General features: G+C 41.7%; 2 protein-coding genes across 3 annotated transcripts in view; one reads left to right on the forward strand and one right to left on the reverse strand.

Moving 5' to 3' along the window:
• zgc:85777 (acyl-CoA/acyl-ACP dehydrogenase) overlaps positions 1-8,662 on the forward strand; it is a 47,554-nt gene extending 38,892 nt beyond the window's left edge. The window contains exons 7-11 of the mRNA XM_031795153.1: positions 1,417-1,584; positions 2,123-2,296; positions 3,317-3,478; positions 4,627-4,777; positions 8,037-8,662. Of these exons, the coding sequence (XP_031651013.1) occupies positions 1,417-1,584; positions 2,123-2,296; positions 3,317-3,478; positions 4,627-4,777; positions 8,037-8,127 (746 nt within the window). The 3' untranslated portion in view covers positions 8,128-8,662. The remainder of the gene's footprint in view (positions 1-1,416; positions 1,585-2,122; positions 2,297-3,316; positions 3,479-4,626; positions 4,778-8,036) is intronic.
• A 57-nt stretch (positions 8,663-8,719) lies between these two features.
• Positions 8,720-11,426, reverse strand: LOC109908429 (BET1 homolog). 2 transcript variants are annotated; one of them, XM_020507064.2, is made up of 4 exons: positions 11,226-11,426; positions 10,832-10,938; positions 10,682-10,738; positions 8,720-9,545 (listed from the first exon to the last, which is right to left on the reverse strand). In XM_020507064.2, the coding sequence occupies exons 1-4, from the start codon at positions 11,242-11,244 to the stop codon at positions 9,390-9,392; spliced, it is 339 nt and encodes a 112-aa protein (XP_020362653.2). In that variant the 5' UTR covers positions 11,245-11,426; the 3' UTR covers positions 8,720-9,389. The 2 variants fall into 2 exon arrangements, with proteins under 2 accessions (XP_020362653.2, XP_031651015.1); XM_031795155.1 differs by having other exon boundaries at positions 8,720-9,379; positions 11,226-11,410.
• Positions 11,427-14,130: the final 2,704 nt, after the last annotated feature.

The raw sequence follows: 14,130 nt of genomic DNA on the forward strand, positions 1-14,130 counted from the left end.
TAATGACGCTCCTGACGAACAGTTCTTATGCTGACATTGCCTCCAGAGGCCGTTTGGAACTCAGTAGTAAGTATTGCAACAACAGTTAAAGTTGTCAGGGGAAGCTCTAGCAGGGCAGAAATTTGACAAACTGACTTGTTGGAATGGTGGCATCCTATGACGATGCCACGTTACAAATCACTGAGCTCTTCAGTAAGGCCATTCTACTGCCAATGTTTGTCTATGGAGGTTGCATGGCTGTGTGCTTGACTTTATACACCTGTCAGCAACAGGTGTGGCTGAAGTAGCCGAATCCACTAATTTGAAGGGGTGTCCACATACTTTTGTGCATATATAGTGTATATGTGATCATATACAAATGTAAGCAGGGTTTGAAATGTTTTAGTCAAATATTAAATATGTTTGGGCTTCTTGCTGTCAATTTTCTTGCAGTCTACAAAATATTTGTAATTATATTCTGGCACGCTGACCATCCGCTCAAGAAGAAATCTTCCTGCGGTTGAATCTATATTGAACGAAAATATAAATGCAACATACAACAATTTCAACCATTTTACTGAGTTACAGTTCATATGAGGAAATCAGTCAATTGAAATACATTCATTAGGCCCTAATCTATGGATTTCACATGACTGAGCAAGTGCACAGCCATGGGTGTGTCTGGGAGGGCATAGGCCCACCCACTGGAGAGCCAGGCCCAGCCAATCAGAATGCGTTTTTCCCCACAAAAGGGCTTTATTACAGACAGACAGAAATACTTCTCAGTTTCATCAGCTGTCTGAGTGGCTGGTCTCAGATGATCCTGCAGGTGAAGAATCTGATGTGGAGGTCCTGGGCTTGCATGGCTACACATGGTCTGCGGTTGTGAGGCCGGTTAGGCGTACTGCCAAATTCTCTAAAACAATGTTGGAGGCAGCTTATGGTAGAGAAATTAACATTCAATTCTCTGGCAACAACTCTGGTGGACATTCCTGCAGACCTGTCAATTGCGTGTTCCCTCAAAATGTAGACATCTGTGGCATTGTGTTGTGTGACAAAACTGTACATTTTAGTGTGTCCTTTTATAGTACCCAGCACAAGGTACACCTGTGTAATGATCATGCTGTTTAATCAGCTTCTTGATATGCCACACCGGGCAGGTGGATGGATTGTCTTGGCAAAGGAGAAATGCTCACTAAGAGGGAGGTAAACAAACCTGCGCACAACATTTGAGATCAATACCCTTTTTGTGCGTTTGGAGCATTTCTGGATATTTTTTATACTATAGATCTGTCCTCATGGAAATAGTATCTCTTAACTACAGTAGTGTTCCCCATAGTGTGATTCCTTTTGGGCTGTGTGTTAAGACAGGAGTGGGCCACAGTTGTTTGGAAAAGGTTGTTCAATAGAACAAGTCATATTTTTTTTCTCTCTCAGCCATCAAGACGAACGCGGTGCGTGAAGGGGATGAGTATGTGGTGAACGGTGGTAAGATGTGGACCACTAACGGCACCCAGGCTGACTGGATGTGTCTCCTGGCCAACACCAGTGACGGTCCGTCTCACAAGAACAAGTCCCTCATCTGTCTGCCTATGAACTCTCCTGGTGAGACACAATTATATATACTTAGTCTACAAAAACTCTCCAATCGTCAATAGCTTCATCTCCAGTTATTGACCTTATGTTCTGAAATTGAAAGCGGGCTATTGTTGAGGGCCAAATCCTAATTTGAGATTCTGTTAGAATTTGTGCTAAGCTCCCATTTTAAGGTTAAGTGCCTTGCTCAAGGGCACATCGACTTTTCACCTAGTTGGCTCTGGGATTCGACCAAAGCGACCTTTCTGTTACTGGCCGAATGCTCTTAACCGCTAGGCTACCTGCTGCTCTCCATCTCACATCGATACATGCATTAAGCCGATCTCAAGTTGGGATCTAAGTATAGATGATTACATTTATATTCACCTCTGATTACTCACAACATTTTCAGTGTTCTGTGCAGAAGCCAATGTCCAAGATCAAGGGATTATTATAATCTCCAGACTGTGTTATAATTTGTTAAGACTCCATTAGGGAGCTACCGGATGGCCTCTGGTATCCCAGCCAAGACACACATGATGATGCCTCTCTTTGCTGTCCCTCACAGGGGTTCACATCGCCCGCAAGATCGACAAGATGGGGATGAGGTCTTCTGACACAGCAGAGGTCTTCTTCGATGACGTGCGCGTGCCTTGCAAGAACCTCATTGGTCAGGAGGGGATGGGCTTCACTTATCAAATGCTTCAATTCCAGGAAGAGAGACTTTGGGCGTGTGGCAACAGTAAGCACACCTCTCCTATTCCGTCCTGTTCCCTTCCTCTCTCCCTCGCCCAAAGAATTTCTGTAGCTCAAAGACCTGAAACACATTTTTTTTTTTTATCATGAGTCATTCAAAGGGGTTTCTGCATGTCAGCCAGTGTAAATAAAAGGTCTTTAGCAAATAAATAAGATGGAATATCTCATTGATGGTGACGGGAAGTTCTTGAAAGCTTCCTGCTTGTTATATCCCAGTTAATTTAGTCTGGGCTTGATAACAGTCAGTCTGAGTAGGTTGTTAGCCTTTTTGGTATTTTTGTTGTTGTATTTTATTAGGATCCCCATTAGCTGTTGCAAAAGCAGCAGCTACTCTTCCTGGGGTCGTCACACAAACACACACACAGATACACATACCCACACTGATGAATCACAATATGACTCCATCAACTTGTATCATCCATCCACTTCCAAGTTAAACTAGTGATACCCTTTGAGGTGCAAAAAAAAGGACATGAACTTCCCCACACAGTAAATAGTTCACAGCCTCTGCCCATTCCACCCTCTGTAACACAAACGACAAACAGCATCTATATAGAGACATTTCTCTGCCACGGCATGAAAAGTTGCACATGCAGTTCGGAATCAGAAAGCTCTTTGTTAACGTAGCAGTGGATACGATCACACACAACTTCAAATGCAGCTCATGCAAGTAAACAAACACATATTCAGATGGTCATCTCAGATGTTATCATAGATTGATTACCTAGCAAGCCAGCCAGCCAGCCAAGGTAAAATATCACAAATAGAGCTAGATAAAGCCAGAAGAATAATATACTTGTGAAACGTAAGTATAGCCATCAGTCTTGCATGTTTTCATGGTCATCACTCAATCACTGTTGAGTTTGTCAAGGTCCAGACTTTAGCGTTAGCTATCCTGCTACTACAGAGCTTGTTGGTATGGGGTTGCGTAGTTACACATAACTCGAACTTGACGTTTGCTTGTAAACAAAATAATTCTCTATACTACCGTTTATTTCCCCTTCAGTTCTAACCATGATGGACAACATCATCCAGGAGACCATTCAGTACACCAGACAGAGGAAGATCTTCAAGATGCCTGTTCTCTACCACCAGTCAGTACACTTTAGACTGGCTGAGCTGGAGACAGAGATCGAGCTGCTGCGTTCCCTCCTCCATCGCTCCACAGGTGGGTCTACTCAAGATAAGATCATGTCTGCATCCCAAATGTCACTCCATTCCCTATGTGGTGCATCACTTTTCACCAGGACCCAAAGAGCAATGGTCAATGTAGTGCACTACATAGGGAATATGGTGAAATTTGGTACTAACACCTGTACTGATTTCTATGGGGAAATGTTGTTTGCAGCTTGGCCTTGTGGATACATTAAAGACATCAAACATAAACACTGGAAATAAGACAGATAGCAACCAGATATGTGTTAGGGAAGGTACTCTGAAAATACAGTTTACCATGCTATCAATTACTTCACACTGGAAGAAGTAAAGCTAAACTAAAACTACCCTTAAGAAAAATATAGTTTACTTAACTTAAGGTATTTAGAATAAGTAGTTCACGACATACTTTGTGACAAATAATCATATATTTATATATATGAAATATAATCGACTACAAATTGCAAGAACAGGTCACTTTGGAGTCAGATGTTAACAGAATGTTTCAAGTGTGAATTGGGAAGGTCTGATGCCAGAAAAAGAAAGGACATTTTTGCCTACTGTTCCCATATTTTCTATTATTTTGGCAGAAACAGTAGTGTGTAATTCCAGTAGTTAGCTGCAATGCTAAAAGTAACTAACACTAAAAACAATACGAAGATTAGAATTTAGAACTAGCTACTGCAAAATGTAGTTAAGTTACTAGTTGAACTACATGTAGTTCACTACTCTCCAACACTGCCAGATAAATACAATCAGTTAAGTGCAGCCTATGTATGATTCAGAATAATAAGCTGTAAACTTTCAAATCTAGGCCAGTAACACAACACATCATCTAATAATGGTCATTGTCAGGAGACTGGACACATCTGGCCAGGTTCCATGGCCTTTGAGTGGTTTTAACTAATGCTCAACCACTTTACCAGACAGTAGCTTCAATGCACTAGTGCAGCTGTTAATTGCTTCATTATATAGGGACTAGAAGCATCTGTTTGGCACAAATAGACACTGTCCACGTCCCAATTCTTCCATTCCCTCCTCTGAACTGATCTGACATTAAAGATCAATGACAATAATATCAGTAAGTAATATCAGTTTAGGACTTGAGTGAAACACATCCTAAATCTTGGCATCAACCTCTTGCCTGTCTCCCGTTTCCAGCTCTGTACATCAAGGGCAACGATGTGACTAAGCTGGCGTCCATGGCTAAGCTGAAGGCAGGCCGTCTATCCAGGGAGGTGGGGGACAGCTGCCTGCAGTACTGGGGAGGGATGGGCTTCACCAGCGATGTCCTGGTCAGCAGGTTTTACAGGTGAGTGGAGAAGAAGAAACTCCTAAAAGGAGGTTCAGGTCAGCAGCTTAGTTCCTTTCAATGATGTTTATTGCAGATGTGTTTTGGAGCAAGCTCCTTCGTTAAAGCACGGAATAAACTCTGCGACACATTGTGAAGGTTACAAGTTCTGCTTATAAACTTGTCATAAACATTACTAAATATTTAGTTTGCTAACTATTCATGAACTTTATATAATGTATATTTTATCATTCATTCATATATTTATGAATGTATAAAATATACTTAACAAAAATGTAAACACAACATGCAACAATTTCAAAGATTTTACTGAGTTACAGTTCATAAAAGGAAATCAGTCATATGACATAAATTAATTAGTCCCTAATTTATGGATTTCATATGACTGGGAATACAGATCAACTCTATGTGAAGGAGATGTCGCGCTGCATGAGGAAAACGGTGGTCTGTTGGTCACAGATACCTTTTTAAAAAAAAAGGTAGGGGCGTTGATCAGAAAACCAGTCAGTATCTGCTGTGACCACCGTTTTCCTCATGCAGCGCGACACATCTCCTTCACATAGAGTTGATCAGGCTGTTGATTGTGGAATGTTGTCCCACTCCTCTTAAATGGCTGTGCGAAGTTGCTGGATATTGGTGGGAACTGGAACGCACTATTGTACATGTCGTTCCAGAGCATCCCAAACATGCTTAATGAGTGACATGTCTGGTGAGTATACAGGCAATGGAAGAACTGGGACATTTTCAGCTTCCTGTAATTGTGTACAGATCCTTGCGACATGGGGGCGTGCATTATCATGCTGAAACATAAGGTGATGGGGGCAGATGAATGGCATGACAACGGGCCTCAGGATCTCATCATGTTATCTCTGTGCATTCAAATTGCCATTGATAAAATGCAATTTTGTTCGTTGTCCGTAGCTTAGGCCTTCCTATGCCATAACCACACAGCCACCATGGGGCACTCTGTTTACAATGTTGACATCAGCAAACCGCTTATCCACACAACGCCATACACGTGGTCTGCGTTTGTGAGGCCTGTTGAACGTACTGCCAAATTCTCTAAAACGACATTGAAGGCGGCTTATGGTAGAGAAATGAACATTAACTTCTTGCGTCGAGCCATCCCGGACCAGGGATCGTGAATACAGCCTCAAGCTCATTACCATAACGCACCGTTAACTATTCATGAAAATCGCAAATGAAATTAATATGCTAGCTCTCAAGCTTAGCCTTTTGTTAACAACACTGTCATCTCAGATTTTCAAAATATGCTTCTCAACCATAGCAAAACAAGCATTTGTGTAACAGTATTGATAGCTAGCGTAGCATTTAGCGTTAGCATCAGCAGGCAACATTTTCACAAAAACCAGAAAATCATTCAAATAAAATAATTTACCTTTGAAGAACTTCAGATGTTTTCAATGAGGAGACTCTTAGTTAGATAGCAAATGCTCAGTTTTTCCTGAAAGATTATTTGTTTAGGAGGAATCGCTCCGTTTGGTGCGTCACGTTTGGCTACCAAAAAAACCCGAAAAATCAGTCATCAAAACACCGAACTTTTTTCCAAATTAACTCCATAATATCGACTGAAACATGGTAAACGTTGTTTAGAATAAATCCTCAAGGTGTTTTTCACATATCTCTTCATGATATATCGTTCTTTGAAAGCCTCCTCTCTCCTCTCAATCACTGGATGACTGCGTGCAGCTTGTAGATTACGCACCAATTTAGACAAAGGACACCGGGCGGACCCCTGGTAAATGTAGTCTCTTATGGCCAATCTTCCAATGATATGCCTACAAATACGTCACAATGCTGCAGACACCTTGGAGAAACGATAGAAAGGGCAGGCTCATTCCCGGCGCATTCACAGCCATATAAGGAGACAATGGAAAACAGAGCCTCAAAAATTCTGCCCATTTCCTGGTTGAAGTTTCATCTTGGTTTCGCCTGTAGCATGAGTTCTGTGGCACCCACAGATAATATCTTTGCAGTTTTGGACACGTTAGAGTGTTTTCTTTCCAAAGCTGCCAATTATATGCATAGTCGAGCATCTTTTCGTGACAAAATATTGCGCTTAAAACGGGCACGTTTTTTTATCCATAAATTAAAAGAGCACCCCCTATATCCAATATAGATGGCAACAACTGTGGTGGACATTCCTGCAGTCAGCATGCCAATTGCATGCTCCCTCAAAACTTGAGACATCTGTGGCATTGTGTTGTGACCTTTTATTGTTCCCAGCACAAGGTGCAACTGTGTAATGATCATGCTGTTTAATCATCTTCTTGATATGGCACACCTGTCAGGTGGACAGATTATCTTGGCAAAGGAGAAATGCTCACTAACAGGGATGTAAACAAATTTGTGCACAAAATTTGAAAGAAATATGCTTTTTGTGCGTATGGAACATTTATGGGATCTTTTATTTCAGCTCATGAAACACCGGACCAACACTTTACATGTTGCGTTTATAGTTTTGTTCAGTGTATCATAAGGAGATGTGCAAATAAAGTATTAGCAAACTCAAAAGGAGTTTATTTAACCCACTGGTATATATGTTGTCCTTTCACTGATCAGATGATGCCATTCTTACAGTAGTAGTACACTAATCAACCACGGTTGATACTACTGTAGTCTAATTACAGTGACACCCAGTGGCGTGGCAAATGAAGACATTAGATGGCCTGCATCCCAAATGGCTCCCTATTAGTCCACTACTTTGGCCAGAGCCTGATGGGCCCTGGTTAAAAGTAGTGAACTATATAGGGAATAGGGTGCTATTTGAGACATATTATGATCTGGCATCTGGGGGTCAAAGGGCAGGTCTTAATGCCACTGTATGGGTCAGTTAGAAGGTCTCTGTTTCATCACATCCACAGAACCTTGCTATATACAAATACTATGTATATGGATAGTTTAAGGAGGATATTCATGTATGGTAAGTTCATAGCCAGTTGAGCTTCCATTTGAGTCAATACAGTTATGCAACAGTGCTGTTTTTTCACTGCAAAGAGTTGACTTTCAATACTAGTTAATTCCACAAACATTCTGGATATTCAGATTGGTAATTTTGCTCAAGAAATTAAACCTAATTCAAGCATCTAATCAGAAACGAGTCCCTATTGTCGCACAAAATTCATGTGGCTTTCATGCTTTTTAAGAATGCGGCCGAGGTAATAGCTGTCATTGAATGAGCTCAGTGTTCATTTGTCGATTTTGCGCTTTTCTTTTTTGTCTTGTTTAAATACTTAAGAGACGCCAGGTTACTGTCCATTGGAGGAGGCGCTGATGAGGTCATGCTGTCGATCATCTGCAAGTACATGGACACCCTACCCAAGAAGTGATGTCACAGTGCCAGTATGGCTTTCCCTTGTGCTGCACCTCAATCCAGAACATTGTTCCCATTCCTATGCTTCTCTATAATGACTAGATAGGTAGAAGTGATACCTCTTAGTTTATGCCATATTGCTTACACCTATCCAGTCCATGAAGGGGAGTTACAGAAGGAACAGAACCATTTTCTGGAATTTAATGAACACATCAGAATTGCAGTTTAAGATTTTAATTTGTTAATCAATTTAACCACTGTGTTGCACTTACCTTATGAAAATGCATGTACTGTACTACAGGGCCAGTCAGGAATGTTTTTCAAATAGTGCCTCCATGTTTCAATTCTGGGGAAACATGCCTAAGATTTCGTTCCATTCATTTCTTTATGACAATTGAAAACTGCGGTCCTACAGTAGTTGTGAATTTGTTTGTGTATTGTGGAGAGGATTTGTAATCAATGTCTAAGATCAAGTTTTTGTAGATAGTCTTAGGAATACAATGAATAGTATGTACCGTGGTGTAAAATAAATGAAGCGCTATATACCTCAATCTTTTGTGACTTCTTGAAAAACAATTGTTGAGAAAAGAATCAAACTCTCTGGAGCGTCAAATCCAAAACATCTGTTTATTTACATATAAAACATTTTACATCAGTTAATGGGAGAACAGTGTGCAGTGGAGATGAACAGTCTCTGTAGATGGGACAGGAAATGTTTGAAGTGAGCGCACATCCTAATTTATTCCTCAAAACAAAAACAAGATGTTTGTTTATAGTGGAACTCAATTGTTGGACACTATTGATCAAATGTTAAATCAGTCTCACATTGGATCAAGCAACCTCTGACAGCGAACCCAATTCCAATCTTTTTTCACTAATCAACTCTGAAAAATGTGATTGGGGGGAAAAAGATCAGAATTGGGCTGCCTGTGTAACATGTTACTGCTTAGCCTTGCCAGATTTGTTGATGCAATAGATCACTCATCCTGTACATCAACTTATATGCATCATCGTTAAGGGACTCTGTACGAAAGTGTCACATTACAAACGTATGGCAGTGTCTACTCATTCCATCAGGGTTGTCTAAAATTAACAGACATTTTTTATTATTCCCTATTGCACATTGATGATTTGAGGGGAGTCTTCTCAAGCATTAAGCACATTCTTACAGTCTCATTGTCATCATCCTGGTCTTCTGATGCAGAGGTGCACGCATGGCACAGACTGGGAAAGGAAACACGAGGCAGGGAGGGAAACGCCAGGGCCTCCTGTAACACATCACCTCAGTTTGATAAACCAGTAAAGGATGGTGAAGACCAAGAAGCAGAAGAACAGCATGTAGCACAGGAGCTTGGTCTGGCTTCCCCTGGAAAGCTGCTTCACTCTCCCTATGGTGGCCCCCAGCAAACCTCCCGTTGAGTCAAAGTCTGAGTCCTGTTAGTAGGAAAAATAACAAAACAATACATCCAGTGACATGTTTTTCCATCCTGATTTGAATTGCTCTGAAATGTGTAATAAGGCAAATCCATTTGAATTCAATCACTTTGACAGCACCCTTTATGAATCGAATCGAACCCTTCAATACATATTTGTCCATTGTAGAAGTGCTCAGAAAGTGACTTTGGACCTGAGTGCCAAAACATTCAAGCGCTAACAGTACTAAAAGTTATATTCTGCATAACATGAAACTGGAAAATATAAATGGTTGAGAAACAGGGTTGTCAAACTATTTTTTACATTTCCTGAAAAAAAAGTTTCATGTAATTTACGTACAACACAAAAACCTCAGATGTAATGTAAGGTCTAAGCTACAACATGTGCGAATATGAAAGAGTTTACATTTTTTAAATATAATTGACGTTAAGTTAAAATAACACTTTTGAATGCCAAAACATTCAGGTCCAAAACGTCACTTTCTGAGCACTTCTACAATGGGCAAACTATATGGAAGGTTTTGTTCAACTCTAAAGGGATGCTGTTAAAAAGTGATTGAACTCATATGGTTTTACCCTATAGCCTATCTGTTGAGCAATATTGTAACCTGTTATGGATGCCAACTAAGCTTTTAATGGATTGTGCAATCTGGTAGAAGAGGGTATAGATAAAGGAGATTTGTGTGAATGCTTCTTGAGTTGAGTAATTATGTAGAGTAACCTATAGGAGTGGGTAATATTTGGGGAGACCTCTTCTCTAAAAAAAAACTTTTCTACAATATGCTACTCAGAATATTGCAAAATACGATAATCGTTTTGCATCTTTAATGACAATCATTCCACTGTGCAATTTGTGTTTATTTACAATATTATACAGTAGTCACATTCTCATTAAATAATGTGGCAAAAAATAAGCATTAGTTCATTCATTTAGACACTGATACAGCCTAACTGATAAAACTGCACAGTTTTGATTTGTCAAGTTCGAATAGTCTTGCACATCACCATATATCGTCTTGTATTTCACGATATATCATCAATGTTAAATACCACAATCTTAAATTTAATCATATAGCTAGCTATGGGGCCAAACCCTAGTAGCCTATATACGCATGACTGAACATGTCACTTGCTTACCATATCGTCCAACATGTTTTTCTGGTATTTCACTTCTGTTCCGATATCTATTGACAGCTGTAGCAAGACAAACATTACATAGTGTTACCAAAGGAATGAATAACAACATGAGACAGTTACTGGAGAACTTTGTGAACACGAAATACTAACATGCTTCAAGGCGCTGACTTTGGCTCTCAGACCCTCTTGTAAGTGTTCATTTTCCTCTTCGTACGCGCTGTATCCACTGGCCACATAATTTTCAGGTCCTCCTTCGCCTGTGACACAATGAACAAACCCAATGAGCTGACTGGGTCGCTAACTAAAAATAAACGTATTTCGTTAGCAAACGTTACCTATCTATGAAGGCCTGTAGGTAACATGATTATCAAGCTAAGACAGTTCGCTAGTTATAGCTAATGCTGTCCTGATGTAGTAATGTTAGCTAGATACAGAGGCTTTATTTCGTTCAAATGTATACTGTTAGCTAGCTAACCAGACTGCTAACTTTAGCTATTGAATGAACGTCCTCTATTTAAAACGGGGGTGGGGGCATGAGTCTTACCCAAACCTGCTCGTCTCATTTTGATTTATTCAATAAAAAGATCCTAACTGTAACACTTAGGTGATAATGTGTATCAAAGCAGTGGTGTTGTTGATGTAGATAGCTAGCTAGCAACACGAATTCAGCAGAAGAGGAAACGCCACGACATCGTACGGAAACCTGATAAGACAAATGTTTACATGGATGACTCCGCCCACTCACCGCCTGGGTCAAGTTACTTCGAGGTTTTGGTTACATTTTGAATAGCTAGCTCAACTCACCCTAGAGCAATGGCAACAAAATATCGAATTAATTGCCATCGCCAATCAATCGTTCATCACTGGGAGTGCAGCCGATTTCATTTCAAATGTACAATGGGGCATCATAGGCTGCGTTTAGAAAGGCAGCTCAATTCTGAGGGGATAAGGTGTGTCTTTTAAGTGTTTGAAGGCAATTCTCCCGCGTTAGCAGGGCGTACAGTGTATTCGGAAAGTATTCAGACCCCTTCTATTTTTGCAAATGAATTATAAATAAAAACTAAATGATCACAGTTACGAACTGTAAGTATTCAGACCCTTTACGCAGTACTTTATTGAAGCACCTTTCGCAGTGATTACAGCCTTGAGTCTTTTTGCTCAGTTTGGCCCGGCGGTTTGCTCTTGGAAAAGTCTTGGTGGTTTCAAACTTCTTCCATTTAAGAATGATGGAGGCCACTGTGTTCTTGGGGACTTTAAATGCTGCAGACATTTTTTGGTATCCTTCCCCAGATCTGTGCCTCGACACAATCCTGTCTCTGAGCTCCACAGACAATTCCTTCGACCTCATGGCTTGGTTTTTGCTCTGACATGCACTGTCAACTGTGTGCCTCTATATAAACAGCTGTGTGCCTTTCCAAATTGAATTGAATTTACCACAGGTGGACTCCAATAAAGTTGTAGAAACATCTCAAGGATGATCAACGTAAACAGGATGCACCTGAGCTCAATTTCAAGTCTCATAGCAAAGGGTCTGAATAGTTATGTAAATAAGGTATTTCTGGTTTTATTTTTAGTAAATTAGCAAACATTTCTAAAAACCTGTTTTTAGGCATCACGATTGGGTATTGTGTGTAGATTGAGGGGGAAAAAACAATTTAATACATTTTAGAATAAGGCTGTAACGTAGCAAAATGTGGAAAAAGGGAAGGGGTCTGAATACTTTCCGAATGCTTTGTATGTGAGCACACTCGTTCAGTTCGCCTAGATGAGTTCGGCATCTAGGCGAACTCAGCCTTTACAGGCACTTCCCAACAATGCAGAGAGAAAGAAAATGTAGAAATAATAGAAAAGTAAAACATGTAATAATACACAATGAGTAATGATAACTTTGATATATACATGGGGTACAGGAAGGGCGGGCCTTCTTCCAGGTGCGATGACAACGGGGCATATGGTCATGGACTGAGAACTGCCACTACAACCTCTTGGGTGGGGTATAAGGGGAGTTGATAACCCAGAGCACACTCGAAGGGTGACATACCTGATGAGGTGTTGGTTAGGATGTTGTGGGCAGTCCCGTCTGGTTGGCCCGTTCGGTCTGGCCGTTGATCTGGGGGTGATATCCAGATGAAAGACTGACATTGATACCCAGTGCTGAACAGAAGGATCTCCATACCTGGGATGTGAACTGGGAGGACTCCTGTCGGAAATTATGTCAGTAGGAATGCCATGCAGACGAAACACATGGGACACCAGCAGGTCCGCAGTCTCCCTAGAGGACGGAAGCTTGGAGAGGGGAATGAAGTGAGCTGCTTTGGAAAATCTGTAAATGATGGTGAGGATGACTGAGTCACCGTTTGATGGGGGAAGGCCAGTGACAAAGTCCAGAGGTATGTGTGACCAGAGGTGACTGGGTATGGGAAGAGGGCAAAGCAGGCCGGTTTAGTGGAGGTCTTATTCCAGGCACAGACATCTCTCTCCATAGTGGACCACCAAAAGCGCTGATGAAGGAGGGCGAGGGTCCGGTTCATACCCGGATGACAGGTCAGGTGAATAGAATGGGCCCACTGAAGAACATCAGAGCGAACTGAATCTGGAACAAACAGAGCACTTCTAGGACCATTCCCGGGGTCAGACAGGTTCTGCTGATTCTGGCGAATGCGGGACTCGATCTCCCAGGAGACGGCGGCAACGATGCAGGTGGATGGCACAATGGCTTCTGGCTCAGAACCAGTGTTGTTGGCGGTGAACTGGCAGGCGAGCGTGTCAGGCTTGGTATTCCTAGAACCGGGGCGATAAGTGAGTATGAAGTTGAATCTCCCGAAGAACAATGCCCACCTGGCTTGCCGGGAATTCAGACACTTGGTGGTCTGGATGTAGGACAGGATTTTGTGGTCCAGCCACATGATGAAGGGGAGAATAGAACCCTCCAGCCAGTGACGCCTCAAGAGCTAGCTTCACTGCCAGGAGTTCCCGGTTACCGATGTAAACAATTCTCGGCAGGTGAGAGCTTACGGGAAAGTAATTCACATGGGTGGAGCTTCTGATCAGAGGGGGAACGTTGGGACAGAACAGCACCTACCCAGGTGTCAGAAGCATCCACCTCCACAATGAACTGGAGTTCTGGGTCTGGCTGAGTGAGGACTGGAGCGGAAGTGAAGCGGCGCTCGAGTTCCAGGAATTCTGCTTCAGGGGTTCAGTGGAACGGAGTGGAGGTGGATGTGAATGTGAGAGTGGTGAGAGGTGCTGCCAGATGGCTGTAGTTGCGGATGAATTGTCTGTAAAAAAATTGCAAACCCACAGGAAACACTGTAGCTGCTTCAGGTTTCAGGGCGCAGGCCACTCTGACTGCCCTGACTTTGGCAGGATCCATGCTTAACCGTCCCTGTGCAATAATGTAACCCAGAAAAGACACAGAGGAAGCATGGAGGTCACATTTTTCAGCTTTA

Source organism: Oncorhynchus kisutch, linkage group LG17 (assembly GCF_002021735.2).
Source record: "Oncorhynchus kisutch isolate 150728-3 linkage group LG17, Okis_V2, whole genome shotgun sequence".
Classification (NCBI taxonomy): domain Eukaryota; kingdom Metazoa; phylum Chordata; class Actinopteri; order Salmoniformes; family Salmonidae; genus Oncorhynchus; species Oncorhynchus kisutch.

Bases quoted from the DNA above. Each gene is read 5' to 3' on its own strand.
- LOC109908429 (XM_031795155.1), bottom strand. The intron at 10,739-10,831 runs GTTAGTATTTCG...GTCTTGCTACAG, and splicing joins AAGTCAGCGCCTTGAAGCAT to CTGTCAATAGATATCGGAAC. The intron at 9,380-10,681 runs GTAAGCAAGTGA...GATGTGTTACAG, and splicing joins AAAACATGTTGGACGATATG to GAGGCCCTGGCGTTTCCCTC.